Source organism: Vitis vinifera, chromosome 2, assembly GCF_030704535.1.
Source record: "Vitis vinifera cultivar Pinot Noir 40024 chromosome 2, ASM3070453v1".
Lineage (NCBI taxonomy): Eukaryota > Viridiplantae > Streptophyta > Magnoliopsida > Vitales > Vitaceae > Vitis > Vitis vinifera.
This window is the reverse complement of record NC_081806.1, coordinates 8,125,287-8,151,095: the sequence shown is the minus strand read 5'-3', so window position 1 is coordinate 8,151,095 and position 25,809 is coordinate 8,125,287. Positions and strand designations below refer to the sequence as shown.

The 25,809-nt window shown below is 34.0% G+C and overlaps 1 protein-coding gene, 1 long non-coding RNA gene and 6 other non-coding genes across 13 annotated transcripts; 1 reads left to right on the top strand and 7 right to left on the bottom strand.

Moving 5' to 3' along the window:
- Positions 1-1,283: 1,283 nt before the first annotated feature.
- LOC132253358 (U2 spliceosomal RNA) lies at positions 1,284-1,479 on the bottom strand. The gene has a single exon (XR_009465209.1). It is a non-coding gene; the product is annotated as a U2 spliceosomal RNA (small nuclear RNA).
- A 1,391-nt stretch (positions 1,480-2,870) lies between these two features.
- On the bottom strand, positions 2,871-14,308 carry LOC104882412 (uncharacterized). Of its 6 annotated transcripts, XR_002031531.2 has the most exons (5): positions 13,064-14,306; positions 12,894-12,958; positions 11,410-11,534; positions 5,229-6,875; positions 2,871-5,118 (listed from the first exon to the last, which is right to left on the bottom strand). It is a non-coding gene; the product is annotated as an uncharacterized LOC104882412 (long non-coding RNA). The 6 variants fall into 6 exon arrangements; XR_009464642.1 differs by having other exon boundaries at positions 5,229-11,925; positions 13,064-14,307; XR_009464640.1 differs by having other exon boundaries at positions 5,229-13,187; positions 13,974-14,308.
- On the bottom strand, positions 5,456-5,651 carry LOC132253370 (U2 spliceosomal RNA). The gene has a single exon (XR_009465217.1). It is a non-coding gene; the product is annotated as a U2 spliceosomal RNA (small nuclear RNA).
- LOC132253369 (U2 spliceosomal RNA) lies at positions 7,644-7,839 on the bottom strand. The gene has a single exon (XR_009465216.1). It is a non-coding gene; the product is annotated as a U2 spliceosomal RNA (small nuclear RNA).
- LOC132253367 (U2 spliceosomal RNA) lies at positions 9,695-9,890 on the bottom strand. The gene has a single exon (XR_009465215.1). It is a non-coding gene; the product is annotated as a U2 spliceosomal RNA (small nuclear RNA).
- On the bottom strand, positions 14,003-14,198 carry LOC132253397 (U2 spliceosomal RNA). The gene has a single exon (XR_009465236.1). It is a non-coding gene; the product is annotated as a U2 spliceosomal RNA (small nuclear RNA).
- Positions 14,309-19,231: 4,923 nt separating the features above from the next.
- Positions 19,232-23,297, top strand: LOC132252510 (haloacid dehalogenase-like hydrolase domain-containing protein Sgpp). Its single transcript, XM_002281645.4, has 5 exons — positions 19,232-19,533; positions 22,060-22,174; positions 22,392-22,546; positions 22,631-22,892; positions 22,976-23,297. The coding sequence occupies exons 1-5, from the start codon at positions 19,499-19,501 to the stop codon at positions 23,168-23,170; spliced, it is 762 nt and encodes a 253-aa protein (XP_002281681.1). The 5' UTR covers positions 19,232-19,498; the 3' UTR covers positions 23,171-23,297.
- A 375-nt stretch (positions 23,298-23,672) lies between these two features.
- On the bottom strand, positions 23,673-23,867 carry LOC132253373 (U2 spliceosomal RNA). The gene has a single exon (XR_009465218.1). It is a non-coding gene; the product is annotated as a U2 spliceosomal RNA (small nuclear RNA).
- Between the last annotated feature and the right edge of the window lie 1,942 nt (positions 23,868-25,809).

Sequence of the window (25,809 nt, the reverse complement as noted above, 5' to 3'; positions counted from 1 at the left end):
TTGCAATACCATGGTCAACTCATAGTATAAGAACCAATTCATACAAGACAAACACATAAATAACAGCAGCAACAAGCCTAAAATCCCAATGACTGGGATCAGTTACCTTCATTAGATTAAAAAAAATCATGTTTTTTTCCAACTCCATCCACTCCCTTGTGGAACCCAATAACATCTCAAAAACTTCCTTTATCATTGTGTCCATGTTTTTTAAAAATCAGTTGAAGGCACAGTTCTATGCTAAACCACAAGTTCTCAAAGCTCTCCATTGATTTGAGTAGAGAAAATTTTGCAATACCAGCTCTGACTTCGTGTTTATAAACAAATTTAGGGGATAAGATATTGGAGGGTTTAAAAGCAACATTTGGGAAAATCGTATTTAATAACTATTTTTGGAGACACTTTTGGCAGCTTTACCAGGAATGGAGACATTTTCTTCAACAAAGCAAAAAGACGTGGTTGATATAAATCTGAAGTCGTAGAGTGTCAGTGTGTCGGAGTCCCAACCTCTGGCTGGTGGATGCTGTTGTTGACACAAAGTTGCCCGAAAGCATTGCAATCTATGCTCAATTTCACCCACATCTGTAAAGGTTTCACTTGGTTGTCTTCTCCTTTTGTTACCATTTTGTATAAGAACTCCTTTTGGGACACTAGTGGCATAAGAGCTAGGCCTAGGAAAACCATTATCATTATGCGATGTTATTGTGGTCAGATCGACTGCGATTTTTTTCCCCTTTTTTGGCTGGTCCTGTGTCTTATCCAACAATCACAAGGCTTAACTGCTACTGCACCATTTTCTATGAAATCCCAGGGACATACAAACTTTATGAGATGTATGATAAAATGTAATAGGTTTCATTTCTCTTTCATCTTCAGATGAATAATTTTACTTTCTATTTTATGTTGATAATCATTCACCCAAATATATACCCTTTTTGATCAGGAATTAAGGTATAATCTTTTATTCAAGATTCCAATGAGATGTTAGGATGCAATTTGTTCCTGCCTGCACACACACTTCACTTTCAGTTTTTTTAATTAAATCCTTTTTTTAGGAATCGTCATGAGTGATTGTCGTTATTGTGTATCTTCAACTGCAAGTGATGGGCCCTAAACGTGAAGTTAAAGAGACAAATACTTTCCAACCCAGCCCAGACATGCCAGAAGGTCCAACCCTTTGCAACTTCCAGGCCCAAAAGAATATATTAAACAAGCCTGCAGCTCTACACCCCCCGCAGGCCCCTTGCCCAAGCAAGCTCTTACAAACTTAGAACTGGGTTTTGGAGGGGTGCGCCAGGCCCATGCAGTAGTGCAACGCAAGGGCGACACGCGAGGACCCCAATAGCAAGCTATTGTCATGGGCTCTCCCCCTAAAAAAATAAATTTAATATCATGTGGGACGATGTCCCACGTATCAGATATTAAACTGATAAGAACAGATACTACACTTGATCTTAGCCAAAAGGCCGAGAAAGGTATGCTTTGAAATGTCTCTTCGACTCCCTTTTATTGGATGTCCTTCTACTGCCCATTTCATATGTTGTCGATGTGGGACAACACTTCACAGTTTCTCAGCTGCCTTTGCCTTCCCTTTTCAGTGTTTTTCCATAAAGACTTAAAGAGTCTATTTTCAGGTTACCTAATTATGTAATTCTAAATATAACTTCACCTTGGTGTCATGGAACTGCAATTAGCCCGCTGCTAACCAGTAACCCCACAATCAAATGATGGTGAACAAGGTTTGGTTGATCTAAATTTGGTATAATAAAACTTTTATTAGTTTCAAGGTAGAGCATTGAGTTGCAGTGCAAGCACAACTCTACTACCCATGGACTAGGCAGCGGTTGTCAAGCTCATGGTTCCATGGATCAAATGCATGTCTATTGTTTTGCATAAACACCAAAAGGAAGAGGAAAAAGGAAAACCCTTTTAGGGTAGTTACATCCATCTGAATTGTCATGGAGGCTGCTCAAGAACTGCAACTACAAACCAGGAGTTACTAATCAGATGGCCAAATCCATGAGAAGCCCAAATCTGTACCGGCTAAATGAAGTTAGTGAAAGTCATTGCCTTCAGGCCCTGAATTTCCTCCATCAGTCATCAGAATTTGAAGACACACATCCATCATAACATCTTCAGAATTGGCTTCTGGATAAGCCTACTGGTTAAAACTGAAGTTCTTGAATAGTAAGGGCCTGGGCATTCTCAACTGGAAGTGAACGTCCCTACTTCATTATACTGCTACTTATCACCGCACTATACATTTTTAATTTTTATACACAGATATCAACTCCTCCTTGCTTCCCTTTTATAATCTTCAAGCAGGTTGATGATTTCTAGGTTTTGGGATTGACTTTTGTAGCGAGTTTCTCAAAACAAATATATTCAGGATTCCTTTAGATAGAACATGGAGCTGAATGATAATAGAATTTCTATAACCCTTTAATCTAATATGCAAGTGGCTCAAACTAGACGATGTAGAAAGAATCAATGTTGGCAGCAAAGGAGAAGGAAGCAAGAAAGAAACAATACAAGAAGCTATTCAGGTTGGATCTCATAGGAATGAATTGAACAACTGGAATAGACCCAATTGGAAATTCTGGATTTATACAATGGAGTACGTTATAGTTGATGAATCGAACTCCCTTTCAAGTTCATTCAGATAACCAAAGAAATCAATGGAAAAATTCAAGATACTCCAGTCTTGCCACATTAACACCAAACAATCATATTTTTGTTCATAACAGGGAGATCACACATAATCACAGCAGCCCACCATTTGACAGCTCTGATATGGTTTATGATACAGAAGAAAGCACTTCAAAAAAGTTTAACAGATCTGAAAGCAAATTGAAAATACATGTGTCCACTTCTGAAATTGACAATTCTAGGGATTAAACCAGAAATTATGGTATGAAAGAAAAAACAATCTTGTGTCCAGAGTTCATACAAACTATATTAAAACATTGACATGACACACTATTTTATCAAACATCAAGCTCTGAGTACCATTGATGGCATTTAAACAAGCAGAGCCAGACCAAAAACTCAAGGACCTCCAAAAGTGTAACCTAAAAGAAAAAAAATAAAATTGAATTCCTTATTGAATTTGTGTTACAACAGCACATACCACCCACATAAGCTATACTACCGGGTGTTGACCTCAAATCTTAGCCACATTTGGGTGATAGATTTCGTTGACAAAAGCCAAACTCCACTCTTATCCTCCACACACCTCAGTTACAAGGACCTGCCACAATCAATCAAACAGGAAAACTCTGATTCTTGTAGAAAGACTTGAAACTCCCTGTAAGCATTCTGCAAATGAACTTCCATTCTCATATATGAAAACTATCCTACAACAAACTTGCACCTCATGTAAGAACCAACAGACAAGTGAGTGCAATAGTTTATAACCAGATTTGACTAAATCAAGAGAACAATTTTTAGGCAAAAATCAGCTGTTCAAATGATTAAACTAAAGAACCAAAATTGGAACCCAAGTGCGAATTGTCTAAGAAAACTAGAAATTGCTCTATTCATAATTGTACTCGAGTTTGACAGTAAAGAGAACATATAACTGGTCTTCCTCTATTCAAATTTTCAATCACAAAGAGACATACTCATTTAGATCAGGGAAGGAGGAAACAGATTGCATACATGAAAGATTTACCCAGTGAGTCCATGAAAATTTCCATAAATAAGGCATGCCATCAGTCGCCATCTCCACCTTATAATCACTTATCGCACCATTACCAACATAGATATAAAGGAAAAACAGACTGAGTACAAAAGGAAATCTTGAAAAAAAGAAATTACAAGTTCATTAGATCCACCCTCTATATATGCTTGGGGAAGACGAGATTCCTCTGTTCTTCAGGATTGAGAAAGATACAACATAAGTTTTTGGCCACAAACAAAGAGACATGAAACCAGCTCAGTCATCAATTACTGAAAATGTGGAGACAGTCACCAATACACAACAGATAAAGACATTTCATTTAGGTGAAAACACATCTATTAAAAAAAATTGACATTTTAGACTGGGAATAAGTGAATTCCCATGCTTGTTATTATAACATTTAGGAAAAAATTTTCTTTGAACTCCAATAACACCAATACAACATAAAAATGTTTATTTGAAATAGAAAAATAGATGGGTCACTGAAAAAGAAAAAAAGAAAAAAGGAAAAAACAAGATAGCTGGTGCATAACCACAGCTGCTATCTCTGCAACTGGTAGCCATTAATCCTTAAGCAGCACAGATGAAGAAAATAATAAATAATGAGAAAAAAATAAAAGTATACATTACATTGGGGTGATAAATCAAAATATATTAGAATGAGTGAGCATCAATTAAGAACCTATACAGATACTATGTTAAATCAATTGCTCACATCCATCAACCATCCACACAGCTAGTAGGCTAGTAGTACATGCATAACTCATGCCCCCAATCTTTCATTTCTTCTTTGACCTGTTTTGGGGTCACTTACTAAACTGTCGATACTTACAGTACTTATCATCACCAACATATCTAACTTGGAACACAAGCTTATCCCACTGCATTTCTATCTCGTAATCCATATTATAGATGCAAAGAAAATTAATAAATACATGAAAGAAGAGTGGATACAATCTCATGTGCTCATGTTGTGAGAGTGAAGTAAATTAGTAAAAGAGTAGATACATGGAGAGTGGAGGAGGGATGATCTGCCCTAGCCTAACATGACTCTGCACAAAAGTCTATCAAAAAGATTAGGCAAATGTTTTATTGTCCACTGACACCCAGTACTCATTTTTCTCCACAATTTTAACTTACCTTGAAGAAACAGCATAATTTGGATATATACATAGAGATAGATGCACATCAATTTGAAGAGAAAGATCTATTGTTTTAGAATTGAAGCAAGCTGTTTCAACTTTAACCTACTAGGAAGCAAGTGCATTAAGGCCTCTACATTGGGAAACATTTGAGACTTTCTATACCAATAATACAAAATCAAATGCATCCATAACTTCTTCATTGTTGCTTGGAAGCTCATCTGTTCTTCCTCCATCCTCCATCTTCCTTATTCCTCTAAGCAACTCAAGCATAATGTGTCTTGAAAGCTAGCACTTCATCGAATCAAAGCCAAGCAAAAACATAATATTACCATTGGTTTACATTGAAAATTTTTCAATCAAAACAGAAGTAGAGGAATGAAAGTACAAAGTATGGAACTTACCATTTTCTATTCACATTCTTCTTCCTAATCTTTTGAGTATCCAAGAGACGCCTAGTTGAGCAAGCTTCCTGCAGTCACACAATGGGTTGGCTGCATTGTGACAGTGTCGAGTGTGGTTCCATTGCCATGAGAGTTATGGGTTTTTACTGCCAAAAGTTGACTATTTCTGTTCTACACTCCATCAAATTAGCCAAGGAAACTGTTAAGGCATTTATAGACTTTAATTGGAGGGGTGCACCAGGCCCAAGCAGTAGTGCAACTCAAGGGTGCCGCACAAGTACCCCAATGGCAAGCTATTGTGATGGGCCCTTCCCCTAAAAAAATAAATTTAATATCATGTGGGACAATGTCCCACGTATCAGATATTAAACTGATAAGAACAGATACTACACTTGATCTTAGCCAAAAGACCGAGAAAGGTATGCTTTTTAACGTTTCTTCATCTTATTTTTATATCATGTGGCTTGCAACTTTATCTCATACACAAGCAATGTGGGATTGTCAGGTCTGACATGTGTAATATAGAGCTGAATGGGATAGAAGCCACATTGAAGGTTGTTCAACTTATTCTTCTGTTTTTCCAGGGTACATACAATAACATTGCATAATTGGTATCTCCAATTTCATGAAATAATATGTTAATAAAGAGAAATTAATCTATATTATAAGGATAATGTTGAAGCCCATAATAATTATAATTTCATATTATGAAGACGCAAATTTGAATTAAAGGTTAAAAATGATGTTTAATCTTTGGGAGTTCCTTCATTTTACTTGCCATATTATATTTATTTGTTTTGTTTTATATTTTTTTTGTGTACTAACTATGATTAAATAAATTCCATTTATTTGATAAAGAAAACATATAGATATATGCATATCAACATGTAAAGTTTTTGTGGCACGGTGTTGCATACCAAGGTCATAAAAGAAGCATCATATCCATTACATTTGAAGTTGAAAAATATGATTTTTATTCCCATGTGACAATATAATAAAAAAAAAGGCATAAATTACAGTCAAGGAACAATTTGGGAAATGAAACTACCATTGGTATAAGATCAAGGCATCCCTCTTTTTCAAATTTTTTATTTTTATTTTTATTGAACATAAAACAGTTTTATCTCCTTAAAAACATAACCAACCAAAGATATATAGCCAGACCAGAAAGTAACGAACAATGCAGATTGTCCTGGTTATCTACTCAACCCAGAAAGCATTCCCAATATGAGTCCTATAGTCAAGCATCCATCCCACAAATTTCCAACTAATGTATTTTTCAATGTTAGGTTTGCTTCTCCATATTACATATGATCTCAAAGAGAACATGTATCCAAGACAACTGAAAAATATAATGTGCAGAAGAAATAACAAGGTGAGGAAAATTACCAAATGGCTGCATGGGAAACAGCTCCTGGATAAGGTATTCTCAGGGGCTCCACATCCAGAAACTTCTCCATAAACCTCTAAACCTGACAAACCACTTCCTGATTGCTTAAAATACTCGAGCCATCAGATAAGAGGATAAAAAATTGACCTCTTGTATAGAGTTTTTGGTGATAAAGAAAAGTGCAGACAGGACATGTAAGGTGCACTGCCAATATACTCATTCTGAAACATCTTAGGTATCACAACATTCCATTTGGGCTGCATCAATTTCAGATCAAATTATCATTTAAGACCATATCCCTGGAAGAAAAAACAATTTGACAGAAAACTACAATGGGTGGATTTAAATTAGAGAAGCAAGAAAGAGACTACTGCATGCTCAGATGATGGGTTGTTGTGGATGCAAAAAAGCAAGGGGTACATTGTTAGGATCAGAAAAGGAAAAATGGCTAAAGGAAAGAGTCTATGTGTGATGTCCCACATCGGATAGGGGAGAAAGTTCCTGACGCTATATATGTAGAGACTCCTCTTAACCAAATAGACGCATTTTAAAACCGTGAGAACCCCCTTGGGCCTAAAGCGGACAATATCTATATGGTTGGGTGCGGGTCGTTACAAATGGTATGAGAGCCGATCCCCAACCCCGGTGTGGGGGTTTGTTTGGCCCCGCAATCCCATGGGACACAACGAGGACGTTGTGTCTGCATGGGGGGGGTGTTTGTGATGTCCTACATCGGATAGGGGAGAAAGTTTCTGGCGCTATATATGTAGAGACTCCTCTTAACCAAGTAGACGCGTTTTAAAACCGTGAGGGCCCCCTTGGGCCCAAAGCGGACAATATCTATATGGTTGGGTGCGGGTCGTTACACTATGCTAATCCGCATGGATTCTCACAACTCTTCATCCCTGATATTCTCACCACCCCTGAACACCCAATTTTAAAAGAGAGAGATTGGAGTAGAGAAATTTTTTCCAATACCAGCTCAGACTATTGCATTTATAAACAAATTGTGGGACAAGATATTGGAGGGGTGTGCCAGGCCCAAGCAGTAGTGCAACGCACGGGCAACGCTCAAAGACCCCAATGGCAAGCTATTATGATGGGCCCTTCCCCTAAAAAAATAAAGTTAATATCATGTGGGACGATGTCCCACGTATCAGATATTAAACTGATAAGAACAGATACTACACTTGATCTTAGCCAAAAGGCCGAGAAAGGTATGCCTTTCAATGTCTCCTCATCTTCATTTTATGCTATATCCTTTGCAGCTTCATCTCATACACAAGCAATGTGGGATTGTTAGTCCCAGCATGAGAAAGCTAGAAGCCTAGAAATGAACTGTCAGTGACACACCAATAATTCAAATTAATTCCCATTAAAGATTCGTCCACTAATGACTGATCCAACTTAATGGACTACTTATTCTAGGCCCATCTCAGGACCTCAGACCATGAAACCTGGACCACTTCATGCTTAAGATACAAGCTTCAGTCCACCTTTATCACTCCCAATGTTATTTGTAGTCCCTCAGCTCTTGTAACTTCTGCAGCTGTTTGGGAATTAAGTTGAACTATGTCTTTATTAAACTGTGAATTGTCATCATCAAGTCCAAGCAGTATGTCTTTTCCCGTGTTCATTTCCAACTGCTGATACCCATTAGCAAAATATTATGTGTTGTGAAGCACTCCTTGCTTTTCTTCCAGGCCAAGAAGATTGGCATTCAGTCTATACTGCCTTGTTTTTTCTTTTTGCCTCTTTCACTAAGATATTTGGTTTCATGTAGGTGAGCCCACTGGCAAGTCTCAATAGAAGAAGGAGAAGCCAAAGCTCGTGAACTTAACATCATGTTCATTGACACAAGTGCCAAAGCTGGCTTCAATATAAAGGTAATCTCTTTCCCCAGACATCCTTTAGATTAATTCTTGGATGCTCACTAGGTTGTAACTGTCTTGATCATGGAATTCTTTGGTTAAATGAACCTTTTTCATACAGGCACTGTTTCAGAAAATTGCAGCTTTACCAGGAATGGAAACACTTTCTTCAGCCAAGCAAGAAGACATGGTTGATGTGAACCTAAAGTCTCCCAGCCTCAAGCAGGTGGATGCTCTTGTTGACACAATGGTGCCTCAAAGCCTTGCAATCTATAAGCCCAATCTCACCCCAGATCTGTAAAGGTTTCATTTTTTATCCTCTTCTTCTGTTGCTACCATTTTGCATGAGGAACTCCTTTTGGGATACAAGTGGCATAAGGGCTAAGTGTAGTAAAACCATTATATGATGTTATTGTGTTTGGTTAGATGGACAGCATTTTTTGTTCTCCTTTTATTCCTTTTTTGGCTGGTCCTGTGTCTTATCCAACTACTACAAGGCTTAACTGCTACTGCACCATTTTCTATCAAATCCCAGGGACATACAAACTTTATGAGATGTATGATAAAATGTAATAGGTTTCATTTTTCTTTCATCTTCAGATGAATAATTTTACTTTCTATTTTATGTTAATAATCATTCACCAAAATATATACCCTTTTTGATCAGGACTTAAGGTAAAATATTTTTTGCCAGAGAAGAAAATATTATTTATGTAAATATTCAAAGATTACATCTTAAAATGGCACAGCAGGTCACCTTTACAAGTAAAATCAATAGAAAATTTTATGTTGTCATGAATGAATCTAGTTATGGTATTTCTTCGGCTATTAGGAACTAGGTGTTTAAAGACATAAACTAGTTTTTCATGTTGGGTCCAAACGCACACAACTACAGCTAAAAAACACTGGTATAAATAGTTATTGTGCTATAACAATTCTTCAAAGAAAGAATGAAATTTGATGTTTTTTCTCGAACTTTATTTAATTTGTAAAATAGAATAAAGTTCAAATATGGATAAATTGCAACTACCACGAGATTGAGATCCAATAGTAGTAAAGCCTAGCCCAAACAAATCAGAAGTATCAATCTTTACAACAGCCCGAGGCCCATAAATACTGGAATATACAAACAAATAACTGCAGTACCAATACATGAGTAGACCCCTTGCCCAAGCAAGCTGTCACAAATTAGTAGACTGTAATTGGAGGGGTGGGCCAGGCCCAAGCAGTAGTGAAACGCAAGGGTGACACATGAGGACCCCAATAGCAAGCTATTGGGATTGGCCCTCCCCTTAAAAAAATAAATTTAATATCATGTGGGACGATGTCCCACGTATCAGATATTAAACTGATAAGAACAGATACTACACTTGATCTTAGCCAAAAGGCCGAGAAAGGTATGTTTTGCAATGCCTTCTCGACTCCCTTTTATGCTATGTCCTTCTACAGCCACACTTCATGCCTTGTTGAAGTGGGATAACACTTCACACTTTCTCATCTGCCTTTGCCTTGTTTTTTCCTGTGTTTTTCCTTAAAGAGTCTATTTTCAGGTTACTTAATTGTGCAATTCTAAATGTAACTTAACCTTGGTGTCATGGGAATGCAATTAGACCACTGCTAACTAGTAACCCCTCACCATCAAATGATGGTGAACAGGGTTTGGTTGATCTAAATTTGGTATTAAATGAGTTTCAAGGTAGAGCATTGAGTTGTAGTGCAAGCACAACTATACTACCCCATGGACTAGGCAGCAGCAAGGGTCCTGTCAAGCTTAGGATCCTATGGATTGAATGCTTGTCTATTGTTTGTCATAAACACCAAAAAAAGGAAAGAAGAAAACCCTTCTAGGGTAGTTATCATCCATCTGAATTTTCAGAGGCTGCTCAAGAACTGCAACTAAAAACTAGGAGTTACCACTCAGATGCCCATAACTAGAAAATGGGGCTATATCCATGAGAAGCCCAAATCTTTACCAGCCAAATAAAGTTGGTGAAAGTCATTGCCTTCGGGCCCCAGGCTAAACTGACCAACCATGAGTTTCCTCTATCAGTTAACAGAATTTGAAGACACTCATCCATCATAATATCTTCAGAATTGGCTTCTGGATAAACCTACTAGACTTGTCAAAACTGAAGTTCTTGGAAGTAAGATCCTGGACATTCTCAACTGGAAGTGAACCTCCCCACCTCATTCTACTGCTACTTATCACTGCATTCTCTATTTCTATACACAGATATTAAATCCTCCTTGCTTCCTTTTTATAATCTTCAAGCAGGTTGATGATTTCTAGATTTTGGGATTGACATTTCTAGCCATTCTCTCAAAACAAATATGTTCAGAATTCCTTTTAATAGAACATGGAACTGAATGTCAATAGAATTTCTTTAACCCTTTATCTGTGATGCAAGTGGCTGAAAACTTGAAGATGTAGAGAGAACCAATGTTGGCAGAAAAGGAAAAGGAAGTAAGAAAGAAACACTACAAGCAACAATTCAGGTTGCATCTCATAGGAATGAATTGAACAACTGGCATAGTAGACCCAATTGGAAAAGCAAATATGTTTAGGAACAGAGTCCAGATGACTATCTGAAAACAGGAACAAATCTAACATTACAAAAATTATAAGAATTCCCAACAAGACCAAGTTCCACAAACTTCCGAGGAATTGTTAAATAGGCATTAAAGTAACAGGAAAATGGTTTGTGCTCGCATTTAGGGTTCATGGCCTCAGATGTCTTCATTTATAGAAATGATTTTGGATTTATGCAATGGAGTACTTCACAGTTAATGAATTGAACTCCATCTCAAGTTCATTGGATGAGCAAAGAAATCAATAGAAAATTCAAGACACTCTAGTCTTGCCACTTTAACACCAAACAATCATACTTTTGGAACAGACAAGTTTGAGAAGAGTTGCTACCTTTCTTCTTTGTTCATAAGCAGGGAGATCACACATAATCACAGCAGCCTCACCATTTGAAAGCTCTGATGGTTTATGATACAGAACAAATCAAGGAAAAAGCACTTAAAACTAGTATACCAGATCTGAAAACAAATTAAAAAATACATATGTCAGACATCTGAAATTGACAATTTTATGCATTAAACCAAAAATAATGCATGAAAAAAAAAATCATGTGTCCAGAGTCTGTACAAACTATATTAAATCATTGACATGGTACACTATTTTATCAAACATCAAGCTCTGAGTACCATTTAAACAAACAGAGCCACACGAAAAACACAAGAACCTCCAAAAGTATAATGCTTTAAAAAAAAATGAATTCCTCATTGAATTTGTGTTACAACAGCAGATACCACCCACAGAAGCAAAAGTACTGGGTTGAACTCAAATCTTAGCCACATTTGGGTGATAGATCTTGTTGACAAAAGCCAAGCTCCACTCTTATCCTCCACACGCCTCAGTTACATGGACCTGCCCCAATCAATCAAACAGGAAAACTCTCTTTCTTGTATAAAGACTTGAAAAAACCCATATGCATTCTACAAATGAAAATCCGTTCTAATTGCTGAAAACTATCATACAACAAACTTGCACCCCATGTAAGAACCAACAGACAAGTGAGTACAATAGTTTATAACCAGATTTGACTAAATCAAGGGAACAATTTTTAGGCATGAATCAGCTGTTCAAATGATAAACCAAAGAACCAAAATTGGAACCCAAGTGTGAATTGTCTTAGAAAACTAGAAATTGATCTATTCAAAATTATACGCAAGTTTGACGGTAAAGAGAAGAATGTTATTGGTTTGTACCACAAATACTTTAAATTTTCAATCACAAAGAGAGACATACTCATTTAGATCAGGGAAGGAGGAAAAGGATCAGTCATGTTTATGAAAAATTTTCATAAAAAAGGCATGCCATCAGTCACCATCTCCACCTCATAATCACTCATCGCAATACTACCATCATAATTAAACCCAACTTCCCTCCTTCCCAACCAAAACACCAAAAACAAAAACGTACAAAAAAACAGATCGAGTACAAAAGGAAATCTTAAAAAAAATGAAATTAAAATTTCATTAGATCCACCCTCTATATATGCTTGAGGAAGACAAGATTCCCCTGTTCTTCAGGACTACTGAGAAAGATATAACGTTAGTTTTTGGCCACAAACAAAGAGACATGAAACCAGCTCAGTCATCAATGACTGAAATGAGGAGACAGTCACCAATACACAACAGATAAGACACTTCCTTTTGTTGAAAACACATCTATTAAAACAAAATCGACATGTTAGAGTGGGAATAAGTGAATTCCCATGCTTGTTTTTGCTGCATTCAGGAAAATTATTTCTTTCAACTCCAATAACACCAATACAACATAAAAAGGTTTATTTGAAACACAACAATAGATGGGTCACCAAAAAAAAAACATACCAAAAGCAAAAACAAAATATCCTTTGCATAACCACAGCCGTCATCCCTGCAACTGGTAGCCATTACTGTACTTAAGCAGCACAGATGAAGAAAATAATAAATAATGAGAAAAAAAATAAAAGTAAAAATAACATCAGGGGGGATAAATCAAAATACAAGCTTCAGTCCACCTTATCGCTGCTAATGTTATTTGGAGTCACTCAGCCCTTGTAACTTCTGCAGCTGATTAGGAATTGAGTAGAATTAATAGCTCAAGGACTTCACCATTGTCTTGGTAGGACTACTTCTCAATGCCTTATCCAAAAAGAGAAAATTAAGAGCTCAATTCAAGATTGTAGAAGGTCCCAGAATGGACACTTGATCTTTATAGCACTGAGTCAGGAGTGAATTCACAACTAAAAGCATCTAATACGGTCCACACAGATGTGATCTTTTGTTTAAAAAATTGCTGAGATTTTGTTGTAAAATTGAGGAAAAAATGTTCAAAAGAAAAAAGTTGAGATTTCAATTTTTCTTATTTATTTAGTTTTAAGTTAAGATTTATACTAAAAAGATGATGCGAATTTAGAAGTGAGAAATAAGGGTAATGAGATACAATATCAAAAGCCCACAAGGATGAACGCACACATGTAGATCAACAAAAGGGGAAAAAGGACTCTTCCCCTTCCCCATTCCCCATTGAGCCAAACACTCCTCAGCATCTCAATCTTACTCATGCCTTGATCACCATTCAATATACATTCCTCTGCCCCCAAACCTACAAACCTTTCCCTCACAACCCAGACAAGTTTACTCAAATCCATAGAACCACCAGAATGCGCTTTGCCATTTCCAACAACTTCAATAAAAACTGGTAAAAACTAATTCAATAATATTAATACCCAAAGCATATATCACCACCATCAACGCAGCCCTCGACAAAAATTACGAATACCAGGACAGACCTCTTTTGCTGCAATAGCTATGAACCCATTCAATACAATCCAGAAATAACTCAATAAATAGACAGAAATCAACATACAACTACAATTAACTTGTGAAAACTCTAATCTAAATTGAATTTAGGACATCTGCAACAACCTTTCGCAAATAAATTAGAACTTGAATTTGAGGGGTGCGCCAGGCCCAGGCAATAGTGCAACGCCAGGGCGACGCGCGAGGACTCCAATAGCAAGCTATTGTGGTGAGACCTCCCCCTAAAAAAATAAATTTAATATCATGTGGGACGATGTCCCACGTATCAGATATTAAACTGATAAGAACAGATACTACACTTGATCTTAGCCAAAAGGCCGAGAAAGGTATGCTTTTCAATGTCTCTTCATCTTCATTTTATACTATGTCCTTTGCAGCGTCATCTCGTGCACAAGCGATGTGGGATTGTCAGTTCTGACATGATAGGAACCATATTGAAGCTAATTACTCTGTTTTTCTATGGTAGAGACGTATATAATATATCATTCCATCATTATATCTCCGGTTTCACGAAATTCTATATATTAATAACAAAAATATATAAGATGGAATTATGGAATAGAGAAAATATTAAGGCTATGTTTGGTTCTCAGAAAATTTGAGGGAAAATGCAAGGGAAAGAAAATGCAAAGGAAAAATATAAGGAAAGAAAAAATGAGAGAAAATAAAAAATGGATTAAAAATTGATAAGTTATTTTTATTTTTTACTTCAAACTCATTTTATTTATTTTAACTTATTAATATAAATATTAAATAATTTTAAAATACATAAGTTTTTAATTAATTTTAATTATATTTAATTTTTTTTATATTTTTCATAGAACAACCAAACATGAAAAAATCATTTTCTTTTATATTTTTTTTCTTTCCTTAATATTTTCCTAGAACCAAACATAATCTAAGGGTTTGTTTGAATCATGGTTATCAACGAAATTAACTCTTCATTTAAATCAGAGTATTTAATCATCATTATCATCATAATAACCATGATTAAGAAAATTAAATAGACTTAGGAGGAAAAGGTATTATACCAAAAGTTTATCACATTTTCTTAGTATAATATATATTAAAGTTCCATATATCTAATTTTTGTCCTTCAATTTTTTTTTTCAAATGTTAGAATAATGGTTAAATTAGGATTTGGTTTGGATTTTCACATATCTAATTATTATCCTTCCTTTTTTTGGGGTTAAATTTTCGTTGTTTAGAAATTAGGATTTTATTTGGACTTCGAAAAATATAAGGAAAAAATATTAAGTAAAGAAAAAAAATTAAATTTTAATTTAATAATCTTTTTCTCACATGTTTGTAATAAAATATATAAATTTTTAAGTAATATTCATTATATATATTCTATATTTTTCAATAAATCAAATAAAAAATTAATTCCTTTTATTTATTTTTTATCGTGCTTTGAATATTTACAAAATTATACTTATAGACTCCAAAAATTGTTTCAAACTCATTTCTAACTTTTGTTTCAGATTCATTACTTTTTTCATATTTTCCTAAACTGGATTTAGTGGTTGGGCCTAAAACTAGGGTTTCATTAATTTAGTTTTAGCCTTGAAGAAGGATTTGAGTTTTGGTAGAAATAATGACGTGTGTCAAAATTTTCATTCTCCCTTAGCCTATAAATAAGGGTTTTGAAGTTCATTTTCAAGGTATTTGTCCGGCATTTTGAAAAGAAACTTTGTCAAATTGTTGAGAGAAAAGAAAAAGAAGAGAAAATTTGAGATATTTTAAAAAAAAATTAGTTTGGAGAGGAAGTTAGCATTACTATGAGCCAAATGTTTCACTTGAAAAGAGATGATAGAAGCTTTGGGATATTTTGAAGAAAACTTAATTTGGAGAGGAAGTTAGCATATTAGGAAGTGTTACACTTGAAAAATGATTATTGGGTAGGTTCATCTTCACTTCCTTGTGTTTATTTTCATTTTACTTTCCATTTATTTATTTATTCCTAGGATGATAGCGTAGTGATTGTGACTATTGAAAGGTCATATGATTGTTTTTTCGGGTATTTGTTTTTTCATCTTTGAATCATTTTGTTCATTTTTCATGTTTGATGAAATATTTGTTCTCTTGCTTAATTTGGTTTTAGTAATTTTCAAATCTTGTTTAATTTGATTTTGTTCATTTATCGGGTTGTTTCTCCATTGTGAAGTGCATGGAATTAATTATGATATAAGACTCCTTTTGATATGAGATTCTTGTTTTTTCCCTTTGTTTTGATTTTTTTTTTTTTTTGGAAGCATTTGTGACTAATTTTAAAATAAAATTAAGAGTCACATGTTTGATATTTTATCAAAAATGATATTCCTTTAGAAAAATGCTCAATAATACCATTTTTTGTCTTCTTTTTTTTTCTTTTCTTTTTCACCACTCTTTTCAAAACTAGTTGTAAAATCTTATTTTCAAAACTAAATTTCAAGCTCCTTTTAATGACTAATTTCATGGTCAAATGTTAAGTCTTTTATCTTGGACTTTGGTTTTACCATTATGCTTGAAAGTATGGATAGTTGCTACCATATTTTTTTTGTGATTTTTAAAAGCTTTTTTAAATTGATTTTTGAAGGACTATTTTCAGTCATTGTGAATCCATTTTCATGGTCATCAAGGGTTTAAGATTATGGTCATTTCATGGTTAATAATGGTTGTCACTAATTCTTGGCATAGATGACTTGATTTCACGTGAAAACATATCTCTTTATGGATGTTTTTATGTGCACTCCAACACTTTTTTTTAAACTTAAGTGTAATCTTAGTCTTTCGTGCCTCTTATGAATTCGAATTCATGTTCATCTTAATGTTATGAAATAGTGAAAGCTCCATAGTTGAACTATGAATCACTTTCTTAGCATATATTACTCATTTTTCCTAATTTGTGATTTTCAAATTTTCTTAATTTTGGGAGCATAGATTATTCTTGTAAATTCTAAATTAATAAGATTAATTATAACCCTTATGAGCCTCCTTCTATGCTCATTAGAGGGTTGGAATGTTGATTTTGTCCATAGAAATAAATTTAGATTTGTTTTAAAGCCTACATCTCTTACTTGTTGAGATTTGACTCTTAGTTGCCTTGTTTTTTACTCTTAAAGTGTTTTTTTTTTAATCTAGACTATTAGGTTTGTTCTAAAATATTTTTTAGGCTTGGAATGTATTGTGGATATCTTGAAGGTATCAAAGAATTTTTGTTTTATTAAAAAGTCCACTCCAAGCTTGTTGAATAAATCGAAGTACTTTGTTGTTGCTTTGTTTTAGTGTGTCAAAATATTTTTGCAAATTAATCATAATTCTTTAGTTTTTAATTAATTTTAAGATTATTTTTGAATTCAAGACTTATTAAATAAACTTGAGAACTTTGGCCTGGTTCAAAAATCCTTAGTTATGATTGTTAAATAATTCAATTTTTGCAAGTTTTCTATGTAATCCTATTTTTGAGTCATTGAGATATTTTATGAAATCTGCACTATATGGTACATGTTTGAGTTCTGCAAATGTGTTCTAGATATCTTATATATATTTTATAATTTTTTATTTGATTTTTATTTCATCTCTAACGTCATCAAATAATTTAGTCTTCACATGCTTCCTATGCTGCTCTAATTTTGAGTTATGAGACATTCTTTGAAATCTGTATCATACAATGTATTTTAGGATCTTTAGGATTTTGAAATGTGATCTAGATATCTTATATATGTTTAAAGAAATTATTTATTTTTATCTTATCTCAAACTATTTTAAATAAATTTATTTTGTATATACTTGTTTGTTGCTCTATTTCTCTACTTTTTGTATAACTTGTTAAATTAGTCCATCTTGGTATGCTTTTAACCTTTTTGGCTCTTGGTTTGTATTTTATACACTTTGTGCTTGTTAGATAAGTCTCCTTATAGCATATATTTTCTTTAATTATTTTATTTAGATTTATTTTGTAACTACATGTTTGTTGTCCCGTTCTTACCTCCTTATATGTTTACTGTATATTAGTCCACTTTGATGCTAGTTTAGCCATACTTGACTCTTTTGGTTGCATATATGTTAGTAAATATTGGTTGATATTCTTTCTTATGTAAGTATTCTGCCTAATTTGGGCATTTTTGAGATACGTTCTCTTTTTCCCTTAATTTGTTTGATTTTTTTTTTCCGGTTATTATATGGTATGCTCTTATTTTCACTACCATGTCTTGTTTTATTTTAGTTATTGTCTTTTGGTATCCATGATCTATTAGTCAGCTATCTCAATTCTCTCTATTTGCTTAATAGAGTCCTCTTTAGGATTTAAAAGAGTGTTACTTTATGCCAATAAGTTAATCCCTAAATTTGAACTCGCTCTTCCTTTAAAAATGAGTCACTTTAGGGTTTTATTAGTCTTATCATCAAGTTGGGATGCACATAAAAAATGCGAGTTTCACATATACTTCAATCAATTTCAACCAATTAAACTGTCAACTAATTTGTCCACCTAGAGAATCAACCAAATCATAATCCATTTGATTCATCCATTGAGTTAACCCATGAGTTAAACCCACATTGAATTAATTAAGTCAATGGTAGAACCCTAGAATCATAATCCAAAAAGAATCCATTTCAGTTTTTGTATAAATTTTTAAGTAATATGCATTACATATATTTTATATTTTACAATAAATCAAATAAAAAATTAAATTTCTTTTATTTTTTAACTTGCCTTAATAGTTTCAAAATAGCATATTAATCAATTTCTACGGATTAAACCGTCAACTAATTTTTTTTCACTTCATTAGAGCATCAACCAAATCATAATCTAATTGGATTCATCTATTGAGTTAACCTATGGTGGAACCATGGAATTGATAATATGAAATAAAAGAATAATCATTTTTAAAATAATAAATATATTTATTACATTTTAAAATAATTAAGCAATAATTTTATTTCACGTTAATAGTTAAAAAAAAAAAAGACCAAACTGGCCTAAATACCTAAATTTTCTTGGGCTTGGGGAAATTTCAAGAACTTCTCTTTGCCGGCATATTTGAAAAGTGAACCAATTTAATCCCTACCACCAACGTGTAAGCTTCTAAGAATGCAAAGCAGAGACGTGTGTGGCCGTATGGCCCCTAGGCATTGTTTGGTTGGTTGGTTCCATTTTGACCTCAAACAATTCCCAGCAACCATGAAAAGGTTTCACGGGAATTGGAGCATTTTCCCAATTTCAGAAATGAGCACCCCCTGTGCAAATTCATACAACTCCAAAATTGTAACAATATTCTGTCACAACCCCAAATTTTTTAAAAATTATTTTTAAATATATGAGAGAAATGATAAATCTATATTATTTTGATATTTTCATATTTTGGTTCAAAACTTACATTTCGAGATCTTGTATTGGCAAGAGTGACAATATTGGGAATTTAAGGGAAGATTTGAAAAAGGTCAAAAAAGGGAGTGCTGTCAAGCCAAAGAAGCCACCACCTGACGCATCTCTCGCGCTTGTTCCTTGATTCCATTTATAGATTCTCTATTATTTTTATTCACATTCGCCATCGCCTTCTCTGTGATTTTCTCTCCAATACCCACCTCTTGAAATTCAATTTCCGGATCGAAGATAGTGGAAAATTTTCCTAACTACCTGTGATACAATGACGGTTTCTTCTGGTGAAAACTCTGCTGATAGGTAGCTTTTTTCTTTGCTAATGGTCTGTTTTTGTTGTTGAATTTGATTTTCTTTTTCTTTGCTTCAAGATTGATTGCAGTAGTTATGTGGGTTGTTCTTATTTCTTCAGATTGGTTGAGAATTTGGGAGATGTGTTGTAATGTAGGCCTTTCAGCTACTCAAGAACTCCCATGTGTTTGTTCTATGTTGCACTTCACTTGCTTGTGTTCATACCCATTTGTAGAAGTAACTTTTCCTTTTGTAGGTCCTATTTTGTTTTGTGTGTAATTTTGATGATACCCAAGTTTGCAAATTCCCAGTTCTTTGGCTTTTGTGTTGTTGAGCAATTTCAGCAGAAATTCCCATGTTTTTTTTTGGATTATATTTATGTTCTTGACCCACAAACAGAAATCCAACTTTTTATTTTTGTAGTCTTTCATGTTTTATTGTTTCCGTACCAAGAGAAAAAAGAATTTGCAGTAGAATGGGCTTGTTGATGCTTGTGATTTCATTTTGATTGTTCATTGTTTACTTGCAGATTTCTTTGTTCATTTGTTTTTCTTTCATGGTTGTGATTTCACTTTTTCCTCGTGAGAGATGAAAATCATTTCATATGATTGGTTGAGTTTGATAAGATCTCCATCTATGAACTCTGAGCTCCATTGTAGATTCCCTAATCGGCCTTGATGGGTGTATTAATTGAATAAATGAAACATAAGATATTATTAGTTTTTCCATTAAGTAATGTGCAGAAGCCACAGGCCAACTTTGATTTCTGATCAAGATCTGAAAATATTATTTTGTAATCTGTCCTAACATGCAAATTTTATGTGTTGGTAATAAAGTAATCAATGTCTGTCTTGATTGTTTTTTCCTGTCTACAATTTTGATCCGTAATACCATTCTACTTTCTCATCCCTTCAAATTAATGTCTTTCAATGGGATTGATTTAGTCAACCTTGAATAATTCCTCAACTCTAGGATATAGTTTTTGTCATAAGATTCGGAAGTGTCTCGATATATGAACAGATATACTTCCAAATTCTCAAAGACCCTAAGACTTAGCCGGCATTGTTTGTTGCAGTGAGACCCAATCCCTTTCTCTAAGATTTTGTTTTCTTGATATTCATCTTTCCTGGTTATTTGTATCTATCACCGTCATAGTTTCTTTTATACCCATCTCCCACACACTCATCCAAAGAACAAAATTGTAGTATATCAGTAATCTGTGGCTTGCCTTGTTCCCTTCCTAGCATGACTGATGCCATTGAAAACCATGTTTGTACTTTGTAGAGATGTTTTCTTTTTTCTTTTCTCAATATGCACTTCTTTTCTTCATGAGATTTTAGGTGTATTCCCCATGCAGGTTCTTCCACTATTCTTTCATTATGTTCCCAAGTCAATTTGTTGCAAGAATTCTCTGTGCTTCATTGATCAAGCTATAAAATAGTGTATTCTTTGTGTATCCGTATGGAGGGGAATAATAGCACTTGTCCTATCCGTCTTTCGGATGTCGATGAACCCACTTTATTAGCTCCAGAGGCATGAGCAAACAGATCCCCTTACGAAAACACACTTGGGCATTGGACATTAGGCATGAATACTTAAGATGTAGGGTCTTAAAAATTCTAATTGAACTCTTCCGTAATAGTAATGTATTTTTTGAAAACAACTGTCAAATTACATTTTCACCAAAATGCTAATAAAAAGGTACCGGAAGATGGACTGTACATGGGAGAAATATACCATTTCTCCCATGCCCAAAACAATCTCTTCCTCCAAAAGTGTGCATACAAACTTTATTTCATGGAAGTATCAGCTTTATGCCCATGCTTAATTGCGAGTAGTTATGGCCTTTATGGATGTTGTCACTTTCTTATGTGGAAGTATATTTGATGTATCTTAGCACAATCCCTGTTGAAGAGAATGTTATTTGATTTATTTTGCAGACAACTTCATATTTGTGTTTACCAAATGTATGCTGAAATAAGTGCTAGAATTAGGACAAATTCAACAAGTAAATGCCATAGTTATTATTTTTACCATGTTTAATGCACTCTCAAATTGAAGGACACTGCCCAAGTTTCAAGTTTTGATTGAAGTTTGAACTATGCTGTTTTTGTAGTTAAACTTGGATATTATGTACTGCTTTTTCCACATTGAGTTGAAATGAATCCTTACTGTTGTTTTTCTGTTGCATGGATCTAATCTCTGGCCATCTCATGATCTTTTGAGCCATCCAAATCAGCACAAAAATTTGATCAAAACCCACCATTTGATTAGCCCATGGATTTCATTGGATAAATTTACAGCCCAAAAAAGAAATTAGTTTTATTGGTTATAGCCGTATAATGCACATGCTCTTTTTTCCCTTTTTTTTTTTCCTAAACATTCTCAAAAATCTTCCAGTAATCTGAAAGCAACTGAAGACAGGGAAATGGGACCGGGACATGGTTTAGATAAAGAGCCCCTCTCATATAAGTCTTGGTTTCATTGTTCACATTGAGTAATTTTGTAACTTGATTTTTCTTTATTTTGTGGAAGCAGCAAATATTCTCTATCTGGACTTGCTCCTCTCGAAGCGGTCCTATTTGATATTGATGGAACTCTATGCGATTCAGATCCTCTGCACTACTATGCCTTCCGAGAATTGCTTCTGCAGGTAGGTTTTTCTTTCACCACCTAGAAGGAAATTTTGTTACCTTTGATTCATAATGTTGATGTCATATCACCACATCATGAACAATGCATATTGGCATGCAATTGCTCTATCATCTCTCTAGAAAACCAAGGATATGAATTACAAACATACTCTATGTGCTATAAGCCCATGGGACCAATTATTATGAGCTTATGAGAGATACTGACATTTTTAACAGATAGACTATAATGGCGGAGTTCCAATAACGGAGGAATTCTTCATTGAGAAGATTGCTGGCAAACATAATGATGATATTGCTAGGGGCCTCTTCCCTAACTGGGACCTTGAGAAGGGCTTAAAATTCACGGATGATAAGGAAGTTTTGTTCCGAAAGTAAAACTCCCATCTTCTCCATTTTCCCTCACTTTGGTGAAATTTCCAAAATGCCAACACATGATTTCCTTATTTGAACAACAGATTGGCGAAAGACCAAGTGAAGCCCTTAAATGGCCTACACAAGATAAGGAAATGGATTGAAGATCGAGGCTTGAAACGGGCTGCAGTTTCTAATGCTCCAAGACCAAATGCTGAACTCATGATCTCACTTCTCGGCCTCTCTGATTTCTTCCATGCAGTTGTTGTCGGCAGTGAATGTGATCGTGCCAAACCATTTCCAGACCCCTACTTGAAGGCTCTTGAAGTCCTCCAAGTGTCGAAGGATCACACTTTCATCTTCGAGGTTTTCTTTCTTCACCTATCATGCTAGTTGTTCAAAATTCAAACAAGTAAACTGAATTACCGTCACTTTTTTTGCTTGGTTAGGATTCTGTTTCGGGGATTAAGGCTGGGGTGGCTGCCGAAATGCCTGTTGTTGGTTTAACTACCAGGAATCCTGAAAGCTTGTTGATGGAAGCAAAACCCGTCTTTCTCATACGTGATTATGATGATCCCAAATTGTGGGCGGCTTTGGCAGAGCTTGATCAGAAGGGAGCTCCAGGAGCAACAGCTGCCGCTTAAAACTACTATTTGCATAGTTACACAAATAGAACATTACTCAACTGAGAGTATTACTAAACTTAAATAAGGAACAATTATGCCCATGTGAAATCTAATTGGGTTTTGGGCACTTAGCCCTCCCTTGAAATTGCTTTAATCTTCTATTATAATATAGGATAAAATAAGACATTTGGTACCATATATAAAATTGAGATTTGTACTATCTCAGAAGGTTCCAAGTAACAATGATCCAACTGAGCCAAACACTAAGCATCTCAACTCATGCCTTGATCTCACACCATTCAATCTACATTCCTCTGTCCCCAAACCCAACAAACCTTTCCCTCACAACCCAGACAAGTTTACACAAATCCATGGAACCACCAGAATGGGCTTTGCCATCTCCAACAATTTCAGGAGAACTGGTACCGGGAACCCAATTGTCATATCGGGCCATCCTGCTATGGGCCTTATGCACCTCGTTATGAAAACTCAGTTTACAACACCTTAGGACTGGAGCTTGGAGGGGTGCGCCAGGCCCAGGCAATAGTGCAACGCCGGAGCGACGCGCGAGGTCCCGAACCGCAAGTAATTACAGTGGGACCTCCCCCTTAAAAAAATAACTTTAATATCTTGTGGAACGATGGAACGTATCAGATATTAATCTGATATGAAAAGCTACCACACCTAATCTTAGCCGAAAGGCCAAGAAAGGGGTATTTGTTCATGTGTCTTTATTTTCCTTTTATATCATGTCGTTTGCAACTCCATGTCATTCGATAGCGATGTGGGATGTTGAGTTCCCACATTAGTGACTGAGTAAGCTAGAACTGAACGAGATAGAAACCACGCGGAGGCTGAAAATAAATAAGAAAAAATAATTACAAGTTCATATAAACAACATATGGATCCCAATTTGAATTAAATTTTGCTATCAATGTTAATATTTGTGGGTTGCTTCATTTTGCTAACCATATTTTATTTCATTTGTTTTTTTATTTTTGTTCATGTATTAATTGTGGCACAATAAATTTCATTTATACATATACAAAATATAGTTTTCAAGGCATTGCTTTGCAAGAATGTGAAAATTATCCATTCATATTGTGAAATTTTAATTTATTGCTGGAACCTTTAATTTATTGTCATCTAATTTTGAAAGATAATTATTATATTTGAATTAATTTTATATCTTAATAACAAAATATGTAGGATGGAATTATAGAATATAAAAAAATATTAAGGTTATGTTTGGTTCTAGATAAAGAAAAAAAATGTTAAGAAAAATAATTTTTTTATATTTGGTTTTATTATGAAAAATACAAAATAAAGTTAAATATAATTAAAATTGTTAAGAAATTTGTATATTTTTAAATTATTTAATATTTATATAGAAGAATTAAATAAATGAAAAAAGTTTGAAATAATATATAAAAATAATTTATTAATTTTAAATTTATTTTTTATTTTTTTTCATTTTGTTTTCTTCTATTTTTCCTATCGAATTTGTTTTCCTCACATTTTCCTTCAATTTTTTTGGAACCAAACATGGGCTAAGGGCTTATTTGAATCCCGGATATCAATGAAAGTAGGACGGAAACAATTAAGAGACTAAAAAATCAAAGGACAATTAAATTTTGTAATGGTTCATTTCTTGCCTTCTATCTACCATTTGATGTACCCATTAATTTTTCTTTAAAATAAGAGTGTTGGCCGAAGGTTCTTTTAAGTGAGTTTTGTTGATAACAAATCATGATTGGTTCATTAATGAGTTTAAAATTAAGATGACTTTAAGATATTATTTACAAAATTTAATCGAAAAATCAAGTTATTCATCAAATAATCACAAAATGTAGAATCAAGTGTGCATGAAAACCTTTTAAGCTTAGAAACATTATGTAAAATGAGTGTTTGGTAAAATTTAGAAAACGTTTTTAAAAATCTCAAAAATCATTTATAGTGTTTTTTAGATAAACACGTGATAATTGATTCTCCTTAAAACACTTCTAAGATACTACCAAACACACTTTTAAGTATGTTGGTACACGACCCATCCCAAACCCGCCCCATTGCCACCCCCACCCACAATCAACAATCAACGTGTAAGCTTCTAAGAAAGATGTATAAAATTGGATGGATGGTCCTCCTGAAGGTTTCACCATCTATCTTGGCCTAATTATTTAGGCCATATGGTACAAGTGAGTATTATTTGTTACGTATTTTCTATTTTTAAAATAAAAAATAAAAATTCTTATATTAGGTAGAAGATTTGTCAAAGACTTATATTAGAAATAATAATAATTTTAAAAACTATTTTAAAAAATGATGTATTTTTCAGATTTTTACTAAGTCAAACTTTAAAAAAAATTTAAATGATTTTTCAATATATAAGATAAGTCTAAACTAGCTGTACAAATGTTCTATCAAATTTTTAATTTAAAAATAAAAAAATAAAAAATATATTATAGACGCTAAAACTCTACCATGAAATTGTTTTTCAAAATAATTTAAAATTTTTTTTATAAAAACTATTCTTTAATGTTTTTGTAAAATAAAAGTTTGCTTGAAAACTCGAAATATCCTTTAACCGTTTTCATAGTTTAAAATATGTTTTAAAAATAACTTTTATTTATAATTATTTATTTTTAATTATTTGTATA